General features: G+C 39.7%; 1 protein-coding gene across 4 annotated transcripts in view; it reads right to left on the minus strand.

Moving 5' to 3' along the window:
- phf14 (PHD finger protein 14) overlaps positions 1–21,418 on the minus strand; it is a 112,591-nt gene that overhangs the window by 12,623 nt on the left and 78,550 nt on the right. For 2 of the 4 annotated variants that reach the window (XM_084378997.1, XM_084378996.1), the window contains exons 17-18: positions 12,168–12,285; positions 278–457 (exon numbers count right to left, since the gene is read on the minus strand). In XM_084378997.1, coding sequence (XP_084235123.1) covers positions 293–457; positions 12,168–12,285 — 283 coding nt within the window. In that variant the 3' untranslated portion in view covers positions 278–292. Of the gene's footprint in view, positions 1–277; positions 458–12,167; positions 12,286–21,418 lie in introns of those variants that run through there. The other 2 variants (XM_084378999.1, XM_084378998.1) reach the window with 1 other exon arrangement.

The raw sequence follows: 21,418 nt of genomic DNA on the forward strand, positions 1-21,418 counted from the left end.
AAAATATCATTAGATAATAAACTCAGTAGAACGCATTACTCCCCCAAGGCACAACAGTCCCCTTTAATTCATCCAGCCTAATCACCCATGCTACCTTTCTAAATCTCCATTATTTCAGCTGCACCTTGGTGGTAGTTATAGGTTTATATCCCTATTTTTAACAGTATAGCGGTTAAAAAGACAACCCTCTACGAAAACATATTTAATATGGTAGATTTATTTGTATCAGCATCAAATTGCACTCACTCATAGATACCAGCCACTTAAATGTGCCTGTTTTTTGTCATCAAGATCAATGAATTATTCTCTGAGAAATTAACAAAAATGTGGAAATGCCATATCTGCACCAAAAGTTAATGTGGTCTATTCTGGACCGAGACCCATCCTCCATCCAAGTTTCATGGAAATCCACACAGTAGTTTTTGTGTCCTGCTGACAAACCAACCGACCGACCGACCTGTCGACCAACCAAGCAAAAGACATGGATGAAAAAATAACCTCCTTGGTGGAAGTAATAAAAAACAAACAAACAAACAAACAAACAAACAAACAGAAATCAATCATTCATCACTTATTGTTATGATTTATATTTATTCATTTATTTTCTTATACCCTACCATCGGATATAAAAATATTAACTGAACTCAAAGCTTTCAAAAGGGCAAAACTATTGCTTCTTAAACAAAGGCAAGTCTGCCAACACTATGTTACATGTTTTATATAGTGTACATATTTTACATGCTTTTTCATTTTTTTTCCTGTTCTTAGTCATTGTTTCAGTCATTATTCTGAATTGTTGTTCTCAGTCTTTGTAGTTACTGCTTGTCTACGTCTGTTTTATCGTTACTTTTTATGCCTGTATTAGAATGTTGCATCATGTGTTTTACTCCTCAAAAGCCTAGCTGGGGACAACGACTGCAAATAAGCCACAGTCAGAAGCCCTATATACATAGCATTGGCTACATTTTAATTAGATGCAACAATACCTATATATCGATCATGCCAAATGAATAAATGAATAAATAAATATTCTTCTTTATCTTATTTTCATGATAACAGAGTTTTACAAACTGGATTCATATTTCTAAATGCTCAGTGATCAACATGCACAGTTTATGAGTTATATACAATAATGTAGTTAAGTGCAATACAGACCACCACTCCCTCCCATTGCATCCATTACTCAGCAAATACACTGAGGTCAACTAGTTTTCATATTAATATAAATTCCTTTAACAGTCATGCCAGTAACAGGAAAGTTTGCAGAACTCACTCACACTTTTTTCAGGAAATTCTTCATTTGTTTATGTAATAATGTTTTATTTATTCATTTAATATAGGCCATTTTGGTGATAATTACAAAAGTTTGCTAACTGTGAAGCCTGCACATATCTATAGGGACTACACCTGCAATTACACTGTTTTATGTGTCATTGTATTTGTTTATATTATATTTTTCCTATTGCTTTGATTTATGGATTTCCTTTGACTGACATTATATAGGTATCATAACTGACTTTAATGTATACTTGTGTGCTGTGGATTGTTCTGTTGTACTGTAAATACTGTATGTGGCATGAATTTTGGTTAGGCACATTCTCCCCTTTTTCATTAAAAACATAAATTGACTAAAGACAATATTACCATTTGTAAAGAAGGGCATTTTCTGGACTGAGTGTGTGTGTGTGTGTGTGTGTGTGTGTGTGTGTGTGTTTATGCGTGCGTGCGTGACTGTGTTTGTGTGTGTGTGTGTGTGCGTGTGTGTGTGTGTGTGTGTGTGTGTGTGTGCGTGTGTGTGTGTGTGTGTGTGCGCGTGCATGTGCGTATATGTGTGTATGTGCTGCTCATTGGGTGTGTTTGAGTGGCTCTATGTGTGCACTGGCATCTTGTTGCCATTCAAGAGATGACACAATTGTAGTGGGTCATAAACAGCGGCTTCATTAGCCTGTTCAGGCAGCGCGCTATGCGCTACATTTAACCACCTCTGCCCCCAGCACTTCTCCTGCGCCTCTGCTCCTCAGCACCCACAAACCAGTCACCAGAGAGCACAATTAAATTTCATGACTGCGCATATTTGAAATTCCCATTTCATTTATTACAAAGGGCATTCTTTAATGTCCATTTTTTTTCCAGAAGAAACGTATTTCCATTTTAGTGAGGCATATCTGATACTGAGGCGAAGTTACCAGGCAACACCTAATTTAATCAGAGGTAAAATTCACAAGCAGGTTTTTCTTTTTATTGCCTTGTCAGATAACTGCAGATGCCTCCTGGAAGAGGATATACAGTCGGAAAAAGGAGAGCTGCTTTCTCTCTGTTTCCAATTTAAAGCATTTAGAATAAAGCAGAGAAAATTAAATAGGTCTGAGCTCTTAGGCACTGTGGGAAAACTGATTGCGTATCTGTGCTTCCTTTTGAGCAAGGCTGGGAACATGTCAAAGTGAAAATGTCTTATAAAATGAAAACAAAGAGGAAAAGACTTCTCACTAAGTGGGGAATGTGTTTTACATGACATAATGAGTTCTACACAGAATATTTGATGCAGGTTCCCTTGAAAATTTCAAATACACAAATGAAAATGACAAGGTCTCATGCACAGCAAACTCGTGGCATAGTTACAGTATGCTAACTGAACAACAGCAGCAGCAGCAGCGGTCGCAACAACAACAACAACATCAACAACAACAATAACAGATTATATCAGCTGTAGACAATTAACTTCATTTTGTGAGAAAGAAGAAAAAAACTTTTGCAGCTGTTGCTGGTTAATGTGCTCTGAAAGGTTGTGTCTGTACTTGGCCAAGGTCATTAAGGAAAAAGAAATTGGTCTCACTGAAAATAATTAGTTTGAAAAAAGAAAGCACCAACGTATAACCGCATCGATCTAGTCTCACATCTGTTTGTGCGAGTCATATGCTCACTGCTTGTCCTGGTATGTCCATCAGAAAAAATACCTTAAAGGTTGCATTTGAGTGCAGCTAGTTCTGACCCATATTTACGTACGTTTATTGTTAGGTGGCGACCTCTAGTGGCTGTAGTATTTATAACAGAAGCAAAGGATAAAGTCAGATGACGAAGTATAAAGTCTGTGTCAGAAGGATCAAGCATAGGACTTTCAACCAGGAGACAGCTGTTTATGTGTTTTGTGTGAAACCAAAAGAACAACAGTGGGTTATTTTAACTTAACTTATATTTTCACTTACACTTACATCACGCACATTGCGAAACTTAAGTTATGTTGGTAAAATGCTTATTTCCTCAACCTAACCAAGTAGATATGTTGCCTAAATCTTACCAAATTGTGAATGTACATGACTTTGGGAGTCACCATTCTTCAGTCTTTAGTTTGAAGATGTGTTGTGAATTGTCATATTTCAGTGGGTTTGGGTTAGGTTTTATCAGTATCAACTATCAACTTGTCTAAAGTTTTTGAAACCATAGATGCAGTAACTTAGGTGGAGTTCAAACATGGGCACAATCTTGGACTGAATGTGGCAACAGACAACTTTTCCCGCTAGCCTTTCCAAGTGATGTTATTCTTCACGCCACTGTTGCAAAGACAACTGAACTGGAGACATACAAATAACAACACAGGACAAAACCTGAGTTTATTCAATCATTTAGTAACAGAAATTGAACTCCAATAAACCTTTCCTTTTCCAGGGCGAGTGTGTCCAACGGTAGACAACATTTTATAGTGATAGCCAGGTTTATAGGGAACCAATGTAAGCACTGATGGTTTCATTATTCTATATTAGGGATTTAATGATATACCAAATTTCATGACATCACGATAAAAAATGTGATATTGTTGTGGGACTGTGACGATATCGACCAACATATCATGTGGTTATTTTGCTAATAAAGTTATAACAAGGGAAATCAGTATAAATGCATTATACTATCTCTCCCTTCCTTTCCATCATTGTATTGTTCTGTTTGAACAGCAGAGGGCACAATCATGCTGGTCAAGAAGACAGACTCTGCCTCTGATTGGTTAGCTTCATTGGTTGCGTTAACTATGCTTGACTCAAACTGGTAACTCACACAGTAGTGCTGGTAATGTCTGTTTTAGGCAGCGTTTGAGCTGTAGTAACACTCCAGCCTCTTCACACCGGCGCCCCAACCTCTTCGGACTCTCTCCCATTCGTCTGCTGCTCCTGTCGGGGTCACTCATCCTCCAGAGACGCAAGAGTGTCTCTAGGCCCGTTAGGTGGAGCATGCAGGCCGGCTTTCCGCAGGGCAGGCCTCCGCTGGGCTACAGTGTCTGCTTTACCTAACGAGCCCAGAGACACTGCAGCTGCGACAGCCAAAGTGACGGTATGTTTACCGTAAACTATGGCTCGCAATACGCAGACGACCACTGAACATACAGTTAGTAAATAATAACGTGTCAGTTATGTTGACAGACATTTTTTTGGCCCTGGTTGCCTGCTGGACAACAAGGGAGGGAGATTGGTGGGACTCGCAGCTGAGTGCCTGTTCTCGGCTGTTGTCCCATGCCACACCCCTGGTAGTCCTGCTGTACAAGGGAGGGAAGGACTGCTACTGGCTATTGGCTGTTGTATTGTTTAGCAGTTGTACATAGTACAACATAAAGAAAATTCATGGCTACTTTTTGCACACTTAGGTCATGGCTGGCTACTTTTATTTAACTATAGAAAAAAGGCAGTAGTACCTCAAGTAAAAAGTAAAACAAATTGTATACGAATAATAAATGCTGTGGAAATCAGATTTATTATCATGGACTATTTATTGTGAGTATATCATACCGTGAGTATCTTTTCATCCCTATTCCATATCCATTCATCATGCAATCAACATTTATGGCATAATGATATTATTACCTAAATCGAAATCAAATCATACTGTACACAGACACACGTGTACTATTTTATTCCTTAACACAAGTTTAGGCCAGATATCTATCCAAAGTTATATTCAGATCTGGTGTGGTCACAAAGAGAAATGTTAAACTAAAGTTTAGTTTGTATGTTTATTGGAGGAAACTGTTGTGTCTCCATCCAGAATGCCATTAGAATACAGCATGCTTTCTGCCCACGCAGCAGGAGCCAGGGACTTGTGGGACTGTTATCTTAACGAAGGCTGGTGCTGCTGCTGCTCAGTGTCTGCTACACTGTTTATGGCCATAAAATACTAAGGGGGGTCCGAAAAGTGGCCTCATGTACGCTCTCCACTAAGAGGGTTATTAGAATGAGCCAGGTCCAGAGAAATGGACTGTTGGGGCCACTGGGGATCCCGACAGCAATCACACACTCCTGTTTACGCCACAAATTGGCCCCTGAGAGGGGCATGGGCGTCTATAGCGCCTAGTTAAAGTGATTGAGGTGACTCCTAGCCATTGATTTTCTCTTCGTCTTTGGCGTCCCGCCTGGCCACCCTTGACCATGTCCTGTGCTCCCTGCAGGCTACTTTAGCTAGCTACCCCTGTTAAGCTGCTACTGCCTGCCTCTAAATCACATTAAACTGTGGTTAAACTTTAGCCACGTCTAAAAGACAACCATCATTGATGAGGTTATCATGCTTTAAGCACCTTATACGCCTGAGTAAAAGCCTCGACTGTAGGGCTTATTGATCGCACAGTCCTTATGGCATTAAGATTAAACTTGAATACAGATAAGACAATGAGAGCAACAAAAATTCAAATCACACTTGGGGAATTCTTTTTGTTCCATAAATGCACTAATGATATTTATTAAATCTAATGAAAAATAGCTCATTGAGAGAATAAAAACAGGCAAAGGTTAAACTTTCCCACTGAGAATGCATTCCCTCTGCCTCACTTGAAATAGCAGAACATCTGATGAGTAATGCTGCCTATTTTTCTTTCAATTTACTCACTATAGTTAAGTCAGCCAAGTGTGACACATCATTAAGTTAATTAGCTAACTTAATTAGAATATTTCACAGGTCAAGCGATGTAGCTCCTGATTGATGGCATGGCTTGTAAAGGTAATCTTCCTCTGAATTGGGAATGACATCAAAACGAACATTAACTGCTACAAACCATCACAAATTACAGACACTTAACATACATTCAAACACCCCGAAGTAGAAGCAGGCAAACACTATCCTCAAACAGATAACTGTAAAATGTACACAAACAGAGCTGAATACTCTGAGGTCATAAAAGAACTTCAAATACAAACTGTTTGCTGAGTAGGAGTAGGCCTATGGCAGTGGAGGAAGTGAGGAAAATTTAACTTTTACGCACAGTAATTTCAACAGTTGCAATCCTTTTGATGACAACACGTCTGAGTGCAGCTAAAGTAGTGCATCCCACACAAGTTCACAGTTGAGTACTTTAAACACTGCCTGAGCAACTTTAAGAGCTTTTGGCATTTCAAACCTTTTATCCAAATCTTCTGGTCTGATTCACTGTGGAGCCCAGCATGCTAGGCAGAGCTGCAAGGGTGTAAATAAAGCATTAAACAAGCACTCCTTGGCACGGTAACAGGCTTGAATTAAAGGCCATCCGTATATTACGGCAAGACTGTCACTTTATTACTGAAATCAATTCAGAGAGAGCCTGGGGCAACAGCGGGAGGAATGTGGCCTTGGTCGTAGTGAGGTTTATCTAAGCCAAGCAGGCTGAGAGAAACACAGCATCTATAATGAACTCAAGCCTGTCTAATAAAGCCTTTTATTGGCCCTTTGCACAACAGAAACATGTCGGAAATGGCATTTTCCTGCCACACTGTAAACCAGCTGCTCCTCCGTAATGACTACCAGTCTACAAACATCTCAATAATACAAGCAAATCACAGGGACAAATCATCATCAAACTGATATTTGGTTATTAATCAGGACATAGACACAGACATAATCCCAGACAATAAGAGATACACAGACGGCAACAAAAGCACTTGTGTCATAGGGCTTGCTTTCCTTGGTAGAAATTATCGCAAGAAAATTTACTTTACTGTTGAACATTTGTATTTGGTTTGGTCACAGCCAAAATACAATGGATCTGAGGATCACAAACAAGATTCATAACGTTTTACTCAATGTTAATTCTTCTAAGGTAGACCAAAAACTCACTAAATGACAGAACAAGTTCTTACAACGTGTCTGGGACACATCTGTGCCAGCAGTAAAAGGCTTGTTTCTAGACTTCTGAATCAACACCCAAACCTCTGATTTGTCCTGTCATTCAAAAAGACCTGGTTTTTGTGCTCATTGATTACTGTTTCCTCTGGTTGGAGAAACAGTTTGAACAGAGCTTTGTGTACAGCTTTGAAGCTCACCTAAAAACGGCTTGCAACTGAGCTACATTCTTTAAAATTAGTGACAGAAAAATTGACAAACATGGCAACAAACTTGGATGAGATGGATGCAGCTGTAGAGGTCAATCTGCATTTGTTAACTGTTCCTAGGAACCATTGCGGCCAGAATCTGATCATTAAAGGGTAACTCCACCAATTTTACATTTAAAGTGTGTTTACAGGTCTTGGAGAGTACAGAGTTTCCCATTAATTAATGAGACTCTGGTGGCCTGCCGTAGTCTAGATTGCTGCACCATACACTCATATTGATCCAAAAATGTTTGTCACTTGTCATAATAGCGCTGATGATCTCCAACGTTTTGCAGTGTTGCTTCAACAAAGCGTCTTTCGCTCTCAGCCTGGCTTGGAAGGATAACCCCATTGCACATGTACACACATTCACATGCGCGTGTCCTGTGCTTGTTTTACCCAACCCTCCACCTTCTCCCTAAACAGACTTGATGCTCCTTATCCTGCTGTAATTATTACTAGTGAGCTGTTATGTCGACTTATAGCAGCTTGCCTCTCTTCATGACAGCAGGCTTATCGTCCTACCTTTGAGCGTGGCCATCTGGAACAGGTATAAACATATTGTCATCTGACATGACAGACAAAACTTAACTTGAACAAACTGATTGATTTCAATACTCATTTTTGGCAGTATCAATACACCAGTACCTGCTGCATTTTTTGCTCTCTCTCACTCTCCGACAGCGAGTTGACACACACACACTGCTGCAGTGCCCACATCCTCTTGCTCAATCAAAGCACTGTCTTCTTGCCACTTGTCTCGTTTGCTCCATTGTGTTATGGTGTTAAGACTCATTAAAGATGGCAATTGCAAAGCCTCCCCAACAAGTTTTGGTTGAAAAGAAACCAGCAGGAGTGCCATTTGGAAATACTTCACGTTTGAGGGAAATAAACAATGAAAGGCAAAGGATACAAGCATGCCCATCTGCAAGCAATGCTACAGAGCTGTGCTAACTGAAGTTGCTAAACACAAGTTTAGCAAAGCTCCTGAAATACCAACACACCAACCTCTGAAGAATTTTGAGAGGTTGGTGACAGCTCCCATTTCAACCTCACTAAGGATTTAACAAGACGGCCCTAGATGGTTCTTGATCAGTGTGTTGTCCTGTTGTTGGGCTAAAAGCTAAGCTAATTACCCTTCGGAGCTACCAGGCCTGAGGAATCTCAGACAGCAGACTTTCAGTTGATGAGAAAATACTTTGACTATGGTCAGGAGTAAATTAACTTTGATGCCGGTTTGTCAATTTTTCCTGTGGTATCAAACATGGCATTGAACCATGATATTTTTCAGGGTATTGTATTAAAGTTAGAAATTCCAGTATTCTGTTGGGAACCCTACCAGTACAAACAGTATCCTGTTCATGTTTTACTTATTTCAACCTCTGGAAAACATTTGCAATTAACAAACAGGCTGGCTTTCAAACAAGTTATTTTTACCCAAAGCTGAGGTCTGCATCACATACTGTAAGATACTTCCTGCGTACCTCTTCCTTCAGATGTCATACATCCTCCTCTCAGATAAGAGCAGTGGCTGCAGGGAGCTTTGACAAATCACTTCCTGTACCATTCTTCTGACTGTCAGGCAGAGGAGGTGACTGCAAGCTATCTCTGCCAGCAGCTGATTCTCAGTCGCAGCGATCAGGTAATATTCTGCACTTAATGCTGGCATTTAAGAAACATTCTCCCCCCACAGGCAAAAATGGTGCATGGCTTGGCATTTAAAAGCAGATAATAAAACTTTCCTTAAATACAGCTCTCATCTCAGAGTGCTTTTTAGATGCCCTTAGTGGAGTCAATTATCTCCCCACACTTGCTATTACTGAGACACTCTGAGCACCTTGCGCCTTAAGAGGTCTGTACACCATGCTTTCTCAAAAATGTCACATTCTTAACTGCCTCTTAAAATGTAGACCCTGCAATATTGGAAATGGCATACACGTGTTGGTTTCTTTCATCCATTTGTTGCTTAAACATGCCTCTTCAATGTGCCAGATGAACTCATATCGAATAGTAAAAAATGCTTCAGAATCGGAACCATTGCAGCCCTCATGTATATCCATGAGCTACTTTATGAAGTACCACGTAAACAGATTGGTATAACCAAGGCTTTGAACAGTCTCCCAGTTTCTGAACACAAGTGATCTTTGCTCGCTGAAGGAATGGAGAGAAAAACGTTCACACTCATTTGTCACATCAGTGCTGCAAACGTTATTCTCCTGTCACCAGTGAAATGTCGCCCTGCTCTGGGGCAGAGAGAGCCAAAGCCCAGAGGTTCTCCCATTTGATGTTAACAAGTAGGAGGGAGGAGGAGGAGGATGGGAGCAACTTCATAGGGACAAGATACTCCAGAGGGAGTGAGATACGCAAGTCTAAGAGATGGCAGAACAAGGGAGATGACACACAGTGTTGCGGATGAAAAGCCACAGAGACTGACTTAATACTCGCTGTTTGTCTTTACCGTTAAAAGTCTGCAGAATAAAAGTAGAATATGTGGATACAGTGTAAAATACAGTGTGGAACAGGTTTAATTTAACTTGAGGATTTGAATGACATGAAAACGTTCAGGCATTTCTGACTTGTAACAGGCATGGGAACAGTTTTGGTAGGCTTGGTATGGATTGGAAGGTAATGACAAAGTATTGATTCTGTATCTAGGTCTTCTTGGAAATAGATATAGTTTTACCTTGCTAGCATCTAGGCCTTCACATTAGGCGTAAGTTTAGGAGTGCACCGATACAGCTATTTGGATCTCAATTCAGTGTATGACCACAACAGAGAGTGAACTTTTGTTTTTATGCCCCGATCAAAGAGGCATTGCCCAGATTGGTGTGAACATGTTGCTCCTTCTACACAATGAGCAAATGGGATTAAAGACAATGTTTTTTTTATTCTAAAGGACAGAATTACTTGATCTTTTGGAAAAAAGAAATGCTGTTGCAAGAAACACTTTTGTCTGGAACCAGAATTAGATGATACAAATGTACAATAAAGTGATTTTGAACATAATTTATTAACTGAATGGAGTCAATTCTAATCATTAACGGAGACTCAAGTAAGGCAAAAATGCCCTTAAATTCAGTGCTTGTTTTTTCTCAACAGAAGTCTGTAAGACTTAACAGTGGAATCCTAATGGTCTGGGACTAACCCGTTTTATGGACATAAGAAGACAGACATTCAAGTCTCTGATAGCCGCCCAGACTACTGCTCATATTCAGCTTGTCTTCATGCGTTTTCATATCACCACCGCTTTTATTATTCACTCTCTCTTCAGCAGCATAAATCATCCCTCAATTTCTGCATTGATAGAGCTTAGCTGGACATATTGCTAGATTCTAGAGAAATGGAAATGGGGATACATTTATGGGTTAGGTTGAGAGGCGGCCAAATGTCAACCTTTACTGCAATATAATTGAATAAAAACAAGCAAACAAGCAAACAGAAATAACACCAGAACACATTGTGTGTACCTCTAGGGTCTATCAAATTTGTTTCATGCGTGTACATATTAAGAAAACATACAGAAAACATTTAAAAAGTAATGTGGAATATTTTAAAACCTGCACTGTTTACATCCACAGTTATCCTTTCCTGGTGGTTGCTACAGTTTTTGGCACAATACCAATACAACTCAGGGAGTGCAAAGGCATGAAAACATCTGTATGCTGTTTTGTGAACATGTCAGTCCTTGTGTGTGTGCTAGTTAAGCATAGGATACAAACAAAACAAGAACATGCTCATCATGTTAACTAAGATGTTTAAAAAAAAAAATTTGTCACCACAACAAAAAGTCTGAATTTGTTTTGCTTGAGTTGACATTGAATATGTCCTCTTTAAAATGTATCCCTAAAATGTGCTCAATTAGTAATGTTTCACTAATACTGTATTTAGTGTTAGTAATTTAATCTGTCTGTACCTTTTATCAAACATATAGAGAGTCCATTATGCTGTTAAGTTTGTATTCCACTCTGAAAGTGGAGGCTAGTCAGCCTAGCTTGCTATTGGCAGCACTGAAGACATTATGCGCATTACTGCAGAATTGTTGTCAAGCTCCTCAGCTCTGTGCTACATCATGAAAAGAAAGTGTCTACCTAGAGTTAGCAGTCTTTCTTTCAGGAGTCCAGTTCAGGTGAAAGCACTAGACCAGGCTGCCACAACCTGGGTTGCTCCATCTGTGACCTCAGCACTTAGCACATTCTTCTGCAATTTGTAAAGCCTTGATCAGGTTATATCTTTCAGACTGTTTTTATGGGCAGCCAAGAGAGAGAACAAGTTCATGTCAGGTTCCCAGTTATCATTAAGATTAAGATATAACAATACTTCCAATTCGGTGAAAAGAACTATAGACGTACCAACAAACCAGGGGCAAAATCGCTGCAAAGCCACCATTGTTGGCAGTTACATTGAAATGAAATCCAACATTGAGACTGATTCAGTTGGTTCCATTGATGAAAGATGAGCTATAAACGGTTTGTCTGTACCTGTACCTATAGCTAAATAGCTAATTGAGGCTTTGGTTTCACACTAATGTTGTCAATGTAGACGTCCATCTTGGAATAATAAACTATTAGCGCCATCTGCCAAGACACCACCCCAATCACACCAATCTAATGACAGTCCCAACATTTTTGGTAATATAGGGTACTAATTACAGCAGAAATGAACTACATTTAAATATGGTCTTTTTTCCACACATAACAATTGTAACTAATAAGTACACAAGTCATTATAAACACCAAATTGATATCTTAGCAAAATACTCCCATATGGAATATGTCAAAGCAGGTCAACCCTACCCCAAATGAACCTCCCCACTTTGTTGCTTTCATGCATACACATACAATGCACACTCACCTTGGAGGAAGATGTGTCACACTCCTGGCAGATCCAGCCATATCCCGTCTGCTTTGGGGATTTCTTCAGTGGGGGGTCAAGACACCCAAAGTGATAGCAGAGCCGGCACTCGTCACACCTGAGACACAGTCAGGAAGGGCATGTGTTACTCCTCACATAAATAAATTGTCTGTCTTCCTACAATGATGAGGCCCGCTCAGGAGCTATGATGGATGATGACAAGGCAGCTTGTTGTCAGTCATGAGGCTTTGTTAATGCATTCCAACATCCCTCTAATCATGCCATTCCCTTGACCATACACAGCCATTGGCTGTCCAATGGTTCATATCAGCGGCCAGATAAATTCAGGCCTTGTTAGTGTCAGATAAATGGCTGTCAGTTCCCCTCAAGCTGGACTGACTCTGTCCTCAGGTGAGGTAACAGGGGTCAGACAATACAGGACACAGACTGAAAAACCTTTAAGAAAATGTTGCTTATATGCAGAAGTTGCTTTGATAGAGAATATTCCTGTATTTATTGAATTTGAAAAGCACTGATGGAGAAGTCTAGATGCCATTATTCTTTTTTATGGGTGAAAATAATTGCTATCACTCACATAATAAAATAATGGTCAAACAAATGAATAGACTGACAACACAATCAACAACTTGGTTTAACAACTACTGAAATAAACCAGCAAAGAGCCAGCTAAACTGTCTTGTTTAAAGCAGATATGAGTGTGGAAATGGGTAAGGAATTACAGGCTGGCACAACCCTGCAAGAAGTTAATAATGTAAGTGTCTTTACAGTCTTTGTCATACTATATTATGTATGCAGATGATCTTGCATTCTTTAGTCCAAGTAGCACTAGTCTCCAGCAGCCCCCTACTATACACCGATCAGCCACAACATTAAAACCACTGACAGGTGACGTGAATAACATTGATCATCTCATCACAATGCAATTTTCTGTTGGGAAACCTTGGGTGCTGGCATTCATGTGAATGCCACTCCACATGCACCACCACAAACACCACCAAACACTGTTGTGGGCCAAGTACACGCCCTCATCACAACAACACTACCCAATGGCAGTGGCCCCCCAGCAGGACAATGTGCCCTGACACACCACAAACACTGCTCAGGAACAGCTCGAGGAACACAATAAAGGCCCCAAGGTGTTGACCGGGCCTCCAAATTCCCCAGATCCCAATCTGATTGAGCATCTGTAAGACGTGCTGGAGCATGTCTGATCCATGGAGGCCCCATCCCACAACATTCAGGACCCAGAGGATCCACTATAGAATGTCCTGGTTCCAGACACCACAGGACACCCTCAGAGGTCTTAAGTCCATGTCTTGACAGGTCAGAGCTGGCTGCACAAGGGGAACCTTCACAATATTAGGCAGGTGGTCATAATGTTATGCCTGATCGGTGTTTGTTCTGTGTATGGTGTTGAACATGACATCAAATACAATGCCAGTAAGAGTGTTGTCTTAATCTGTAGAACCAACAGGACAAATGTAAGAAATTCCTTGACTTTAAATTGTCTGATAATAATCTTAAGGTTGCTAATAAGGTTAAATATCTTGTACATTTCATTACAGAAGAAATGACAAATGATGACATTTACAGTGTATAGGCAATGCCACAAGATGTATGTGCAAGCAAACATTCTTTCATGCAAGTTTAATATGTGTGGATGGAGTAAAGATGTCTCCGCTTAGAGCATATTGTACACTAATGTATACTGCACACTTGTGGTAAAACTACAGAAAAACAAGTATACAGACTTCAAGTAGCTTATGATGATGCCTTGAGAATATTACTTAAGAGACCTAGATGGAATAATGCAACTGAGATGTTTGTTGCTGGAGGAGTCGGTACTTTCCAAGCTGTTTTAAGAAACCTCATGTATTCATTTATTTGCCAACTTGATGTCTCTTAAAATGAAATCCTCTTGTTTTATCAAACATAAGGTGTAGCACTACGTGCTACCAATCTCAGTTGTGGAGACATTGGTACAGCTGTCTCTTTGTAAGACATGATGTATATTATTTTTAAACTAAACTATGATCTTTTGTTGTGATTTTGGGCGGAATTTATTTTATGGAATGTCTTGTCTTTTATCTGGGTCGTGAGTTTGCAATACATTTTTGAATTGAAAATCAGACTGACTGCAGCAGTGACCCACGGAGGTGACTTCCATTGTTGGGTGTTTATGTTCTGTTATATTGACTGCTGACTGGAGGTGGAGGGGAAATGTACTTTACCATATGATGTAATGATACAGAAAGGAGAGGGGAAGAGAATAGAGAGAACGAGAGTCTGTGGTGAGTGCTGAGTTTAGTGATTGAGGTTGACCTGAATTCAAAAACACAGATACACATGACATTGGTGCATGCCAGTGCTCGCTAGCTTACAGCTAATGTACATTCAAGTTGTCTGGCTGTTTGGGGCAAATAAACACTTGCAGAAGAAACACAACGATAGGCGGCCAAATGAAACACACCGTTACACTGAGTACACTTGTGGATTTCTCTGGGTTTGAACATAGTTAATAATTGGGATACTGTAAATACACAACTCAACAAAATATATAACAAAGGTCGAATCATTTAAAGTTAGGGTTGGGAAGACCGTCAAGCCAGGCTAGATTTTGAAAGTATCCAGCCATTCACCTTTTTATTTGTCATTCTGTATTTACACCTTGTTTAGCATTATCTCCAACTTGTTTGAATAAAGTCTTGAAAAAATGCCTTTTCTTTACACTTCCAGCATAAACAACCATCCCATTACAGTTCTTTCACTTTACATGATGCACTTATAATAACAGGTGAGACTCTTGTTTATTGCATTTTCTTGAACACATGTAGATAAATAACACAACAAAAATAGTATACATTTTGTTTAGACAATATACATTACACTTATAGTACGACTATATACAGGAAGGACTTCCAGAGGTTTCTTGACTGATTATAAACACAGGTCAGTGTTGGCCAACAGGTTAGGCTGTTGTTGTCGGTGCTGTCGCAATCATCTACTGTTTTGGCAGTGATTGTCCTGTAGAAAGAACAGCACAATTACTTATCTGACAGGAAATACAGCTTTTCAAGGACCTTAAAATTACTTTCAATATATTATACCACCACACCTTTGGATGCATTTTATGCAGTGACAAATATTCCTGACATCAACCAGAAATAGCCTCTGTTACAGTGTATCAGAATTACACCATTTACAGTCATTTAATATTTACCAAATCTACTGTTTCGGGGGGTTGGCAAATTTTCATTTTCAGAGTAACTTACATAGTTTCATGTTTTTATTATTTTTACTATGCATTTTAACAGTAGTGTGTACAAGCTCTACTTTCTGGACTTTTTGTTGTACACCTCGGAGTACCTGGCATAAGAGAAAGGAATTCCAGCTTAGTGAAACTTTCATATTACTTTACAACTTGACAACTAATAATTACAGAAAACTGATTATGGATGAAGAACTAAATGTATTTACAGGGCATAAAAGTACATTTAAATGTGTATCCAGGACAATAAGTCACATCTGAATGTGTTTATTGGGCATAACAAGTTTATTGATTCTCTTTCAGACAACACAGGACTGTTGCTATGTAAAAAAAAAAAGTTAAAAAAATGTCTGGAGTTACGTGGGTGATGGGAAGCTTATGTGATGGGTGGCAAGCAATTATTTGAAGGGATTGTTAGGTGCATTATGCGTTTCCTACATTCTACTGTGGTCAGCTGACAGTCAGATCATGAATTGAAATGCAAAGTTTATTTTGTTAAAAAATGTCTTACTAATATGTAATAGTCTCAAGCGGTACGCTAACATTTGACTGTTAGGACCAGTACTTGAAGCATTTTCCTGGTGCAGCTAATGAAATGATCCCATTCCTTTTTGTATTGTATCAAGGAGCACATTCATGCACATAAAGCAAACCAAATTGATACGAAAGAAGGACACATGTATTTATGAAATGTATCCATCAAAGATACATACTACTTGAATACCAGTGGTCTGATCCATGTTGCTACCAGTATCAAGTTACACTCACCTGTCAGAGAGAGATTGCAGAAATAGTGGAAACATCAGAATATGGTTCTGTTGTGAACTGACGCTTCAAGGCTTGAAGTTGATGCGTCCCTCTCATAACTATAGAACACAGAAATAAGCAACATCAGCACATTTGTAAAACGTCCAGTTCAAAGTCTATAAGAATGAACGTCACATAAATACCATCTAACAACATCGGCTCACAAATACAATACAAACTGTATTCACAGATATATGCAATCTTCCCATGACCTCCCAACAGTGGACTTCGAATCAGTCCACCTCTCACATACAGCTCGCCTGGCTAATGTCCAAACAGCTCAGGGTAGCAGTGCATGTGTGAACACTGCTACATGGATTAGATCCACAGTACGTATAAACATTGGTGAACGGTGACGTCACATGTAAATACGTTCCATACAGCAGTAGTCTATCATAGCTAAGTGGCTAGCGTTAGCTACAAGCTGACGATGCTAATGATATTAGTGTTGGGCTAATACATATGACAGTGACATAAGGAGCTAACGTTAGCTAGGTTGACTACATAATGCAGACTAATAATACATTTCCCCCAACCAAACAAACCAGTTCATTACCTGTCCAACAGAGACACAGCTACAATGGCGTCCGTTTTCAGGCCTTCCACTCCATTGCCTTCACCAGTGGGTGGAGTCAGCATAGGGTGATCAGGTAAGAACAGGTTGATAGACAGGTAGACTGTCCATACAATATCTTCGGGCCGTCAAAATTGATTGGATGAAGTTATTACAGCCCTGTTGCTGCCACAGACCATGGATTTAAAAATAAAAATAATTTCCCAAAGCATTTATATTTGATTGCTGTCTGGATGTTAAGAGTTATTAAACAAATATAATAAATAGTGCTTCTGAAAAGAATTACCAACCCCAGCTTTAATACAGAATTCTTACTTATAGTATCTTTAAAACAGTGGAACAATGCTTCAGAAAAGATAAATGAGGAATTAGAAACCTTGTTACTTGGTAAACGTACTTGTGAGAAGTGATATTTATTCTTCTCTGCACTGCATGTCCACTCTTAAGTCCCATTGCCACTTGACTTATTTTTAGAGAAGTGATTTTAACATCAGCTGCACTGGTCAAGATAGATACACTTGTCGTTATTGTCTTGGTGTGTTTCTCTCCCCGTCTTCAAACCGCTCATGCTTTCCTTTCTCCAGTAATGGAGACGAATAGAGAGGGTTCAGGTTGACCTCCCTGGCTGTTAAGCTGTTATCAGATTTTCATTGGAGAATGTGAATCTCCTTCATTGATTAGGACATAATTGGCTCTAATTGTGGACTGTGTGTGTTTACCAGGCAGGGTCCTGTTGAAGGGCAGTCAGCCTCATAAATGTTTAAAAGAGAAGTCTGCTCTTTGCGCAACAGTCACCGAATACTCAGTACAGCCTTAGTCAATAAAATGAAGAGCATACATAAAGAGAAATCAAGGGATTATCAGCGCTTCTCCACACTGATTTTGTTTCATTTTGTTGGGATTGTACTGTTTTTTTCATAATGCGATTTCGGGATGAATATCAACAATGAAGCCGAGTGAAAGGAATTCTGCATTTTGATGGTATCAGATCTGATGTCTCTACAGACAATGGCAACAAGGTAGATGGCAGCTGTGTCTCAGGCACTGACTGAGGCAAAATGTGAAAAGAGGCTGACTTTCCACAGAAAGAGCTGAGAACAGCTCCAGTCTGAACATGAAGGAGTCAAGAGCCTGAAGAGGGTCATTCTGCATGTTCTTGTTCAATTCATTCAAAACGTACTGTGAGAATTTCTTCTTTTTCCTGCCCCTGCCCCTCAGACAGTCTGAGTGCACCACAGTCTAACAGTGTGAGACAAAAAATCAGATGCATTAAGGTGGCTGGTATCTATGAGTGAATACAGTTTGATGCAGAGCCTAGGTCTGGTGAGCTTAAATCAAGGCTGGTTTAAAACTTAGAGTGAGACGAATGATGGATTTTTACAATGTTTAGATTTGACAGTATGTACTGTATGGCTGTGCCAATCTTTTCATTTGTGTCTTCTATTGAGGATTTAAAGTGTTTGTTATTATATTTTATGACATCATAACTGTTTTTTACAGTTAGAAAGAAGTGATTCATCAAATTAAATGAAAATGCATAATATGATCTTTTTTTTGTGACGACTTAAGTAATGTACAATAATGAGCCAAATTTGCATTTTTTCCACTGTGATTATATACATGTAATTTATGGTAGTGTTAAATATCTACTAGACCACCCAGTTAAAGATGGGTAATTCTGGAGAAAGATAGTTGATTTCGGAGTCTCATTCACAGGTCATCAAATACAGACAGCAGAACACAGGCCAGTCTCAACCACATTTAGAGTGAGAAGGGCCAAACACCAGGAAAGCATAACATTATGGAAGGTAGCCTTCTAGCATTGGATTAAGAAAAGCTGTGAAATAGGTCTCATAATATACCTGTAGTGTTTACACATTAAGCATGGTAGATTTACTCAAATCAGAGTAGAAATTTAATTGGCATAGATAATTGGCATCTTATGAGTTGTAGGGGCATAAGCTAACAGCTGCTGCACATTAGCACAAATATGCCAAGGCAGGTGGATCTCTTTCTCTCCCTCTCTTTTACACACACACACACACACACACACACACACACACACACACACACACACACACACACACACACACACACACTTGGACGGGATGAGCAGGCATATCTGCCTAGGAAATGATGTGAATTTAAAGTGCCCTCTGGCCACCTAGTGAATAGAAGACAAATGACCAAAGTGTGTGTGCTCCACTAATGAGCACACTCCTTTTGTTGCACACAAACTGCCAATTGATTTCACATGAATCTCCAACTAAAGCAAAAAGGAAGGAGCAAACTCTTCAGCTTCGCTGCTGGAGACTCTTGAAGACCTTCCAAACTCACAGGAGGGCTCTTTTTATTTAGCAAGACTGTGACGACTGCACACATGCTCCCCTAATTACTTTACCTTAATGAACCTTTTGTAATGATTGTTGTGTATCGTGGGGAAGATCTTTGAATTTAAGCAGTGCTCACTGATGCAGGGTTTTCTGTGTGTGTGTGTGTGTGTGTGTGATAATGTGGTTTTTAATCTTCATTTATCCATGGCAGGTGAGTTGAACTTTATCCTTTTTCAGCAAAATGGAGTTTAAACGGACAGTTCCACACATTCACACTGAGAGCTGACCAGATTCGTTTCAGTGTAATCAGATGAATTGGAGTGGAGTCGAAATACATACACAGGAAGCTTTCATGTGGGGATCAACTTTGGCACGGTACTTTGTGTTGACCAGTAGCAAAACATCTTGACATTGCTGACTTTAGAAGGGAAGGTGAGACCTGACTGTTATTGTACCAGTTTCATGTTCCATTAATGGTATATACATCTCTCTCTCCATAAACTTACAAACTGGCAGTTAACAAGCCAGCTAGCTTGGTGGCTCACTAGCACTGGCATGGTACTAGTTAGCTGTTTAAAGGATTCATTATCTTTTCATCCACTAATTCCATCACTCAATACATGTTTTCATGTCATTCATGCCAGTTAATATGTCAAACTGTTCAGTCTGCCAATGTTGGTCAGTCAGCTTGTTGTAGAATTTATATTTGTTAAGAAAAGCTAGTAGAGCCATGCTTTAATTCAGTGTCTATCAATAGACTGCTGTGGCTTGACACTTAAAATTATGCCAAAGTTCCTTGAGATGCAGTGCCACAAAAAGCCAATGGCTGGTGACTTCAGAAATCAGTGATTTTAAAGAAATGTAATCAGAAGGAACCAAAATTCTCACACACTTTACTCTTCTATTTTCCAGTGAGTACAAATGACTGAGTGTGAGGATTTTACCTACAACTACTGTCTCACTTCAGTCAAAACCACCCGTCAAACTTAGGATGGTGGCAAAGGAAAGTCAGAGGTTCACCAAAGTCAGATGGATATATTGCCTAGAAATATGAATCTCTACAAAACTGTCTGTTAATCAATCCAGTAGGTGTTATAACATATTGCACTGGATAAGAAAAACTTGTAGCTGCTGGTGTGCTAGAGGAAAACCAGGGCATTACCAAAGTAGTTCACTTTCGTCCTCTGGCAGCTATGAATATCTGTGCAAAATGTCTCCATCCAGTAGTTCTTGAGATATTTCGGTATGGACCAAAGTGGCAGACTGACCAACATCATCATCCCTAGAGGCAAACCAGCTGTGTGGCTAAAAAATAAACCAGCAATGCCTGACTGTTTGGCCACTTGGAGGCAATGGAGACAAGCTGTGAGCACAAGCTATCTTCACCTTTTCAGCTGATATTGAGAAAAAGGGCTGTTTCTTAGCAAACAGTTGTTTAGTTACACATCCAACAGTTACAGAGCTACATTGTCATTCAGTTGAAATCCCGAATTTGGCCACCAGTAAAGTCCAGTATTCACTCTCATTTAGCTCTGGTTTTGGTCTCTCCAAACTCCTGATGGAATCATCTGGCTCTTAAGCTACTAAATGCTCCACTATGCTGACAGTGTCAGTCTGCCATTTTGTGCAAAACAGGTTTTTGTTTTAGAAATAGAAAGTAAACTAAAACAGCAGTCAGACAGCTAACAATGAGGCGAAACCCACTATAAAGCTCTGTAAAGCCTGGGGGAGCTTCAGATTAATACTTTCATCTAGTACCCATCTTGCCCAAATCTGGATTTTGCGGCTTTAGTAGTGGCCAAGACAACCACAATATCAATCAACAAAACATATATTCAGAAAATCCTGGGTGACATCACAGACACACATTTTCCTACAGTCTGTGGTTTTAGACAGCTGGTTAACAGACCAGATGCTTCAAGCTGGTTTTTGATCCATAAAAGTCAAATTTCAGCAGCATTGGGCCCTTGGAGGATGGTGAACTTAGACCCTCACTGGCCGATATACGTAATGTAGCCAGTGTTCATTCTCTTCACTGTCTGAGCCATCTGCTACCAGCAGCCTATCTGCTCCCACTACTGCCCTTACACACCCAGCCATAGCAAGGTCCTTGATGTTATCAAAGCAATTTGGCCCTGCTTTAATCATTGGGAAAATTGAGCAGCACCCCCCCTCCCTCTCCCTTGTACTTTGGAAGCAGACAAAATCCAATCACTCATAAGAGAGCTTATTGATTGATGTAATCTTA

Source organism: Pagrus pagrus (assembly GCF_965226575.1).
Source record: "Pagrus pagrus genome assembly, chromosome: 17".
NCBI classification, from domain to species: Eukaryota; Metazoa; Chordata; class Actinopteri; order Spariformes; family Sparidae; genus Pagrus; species Pagrus pagrus.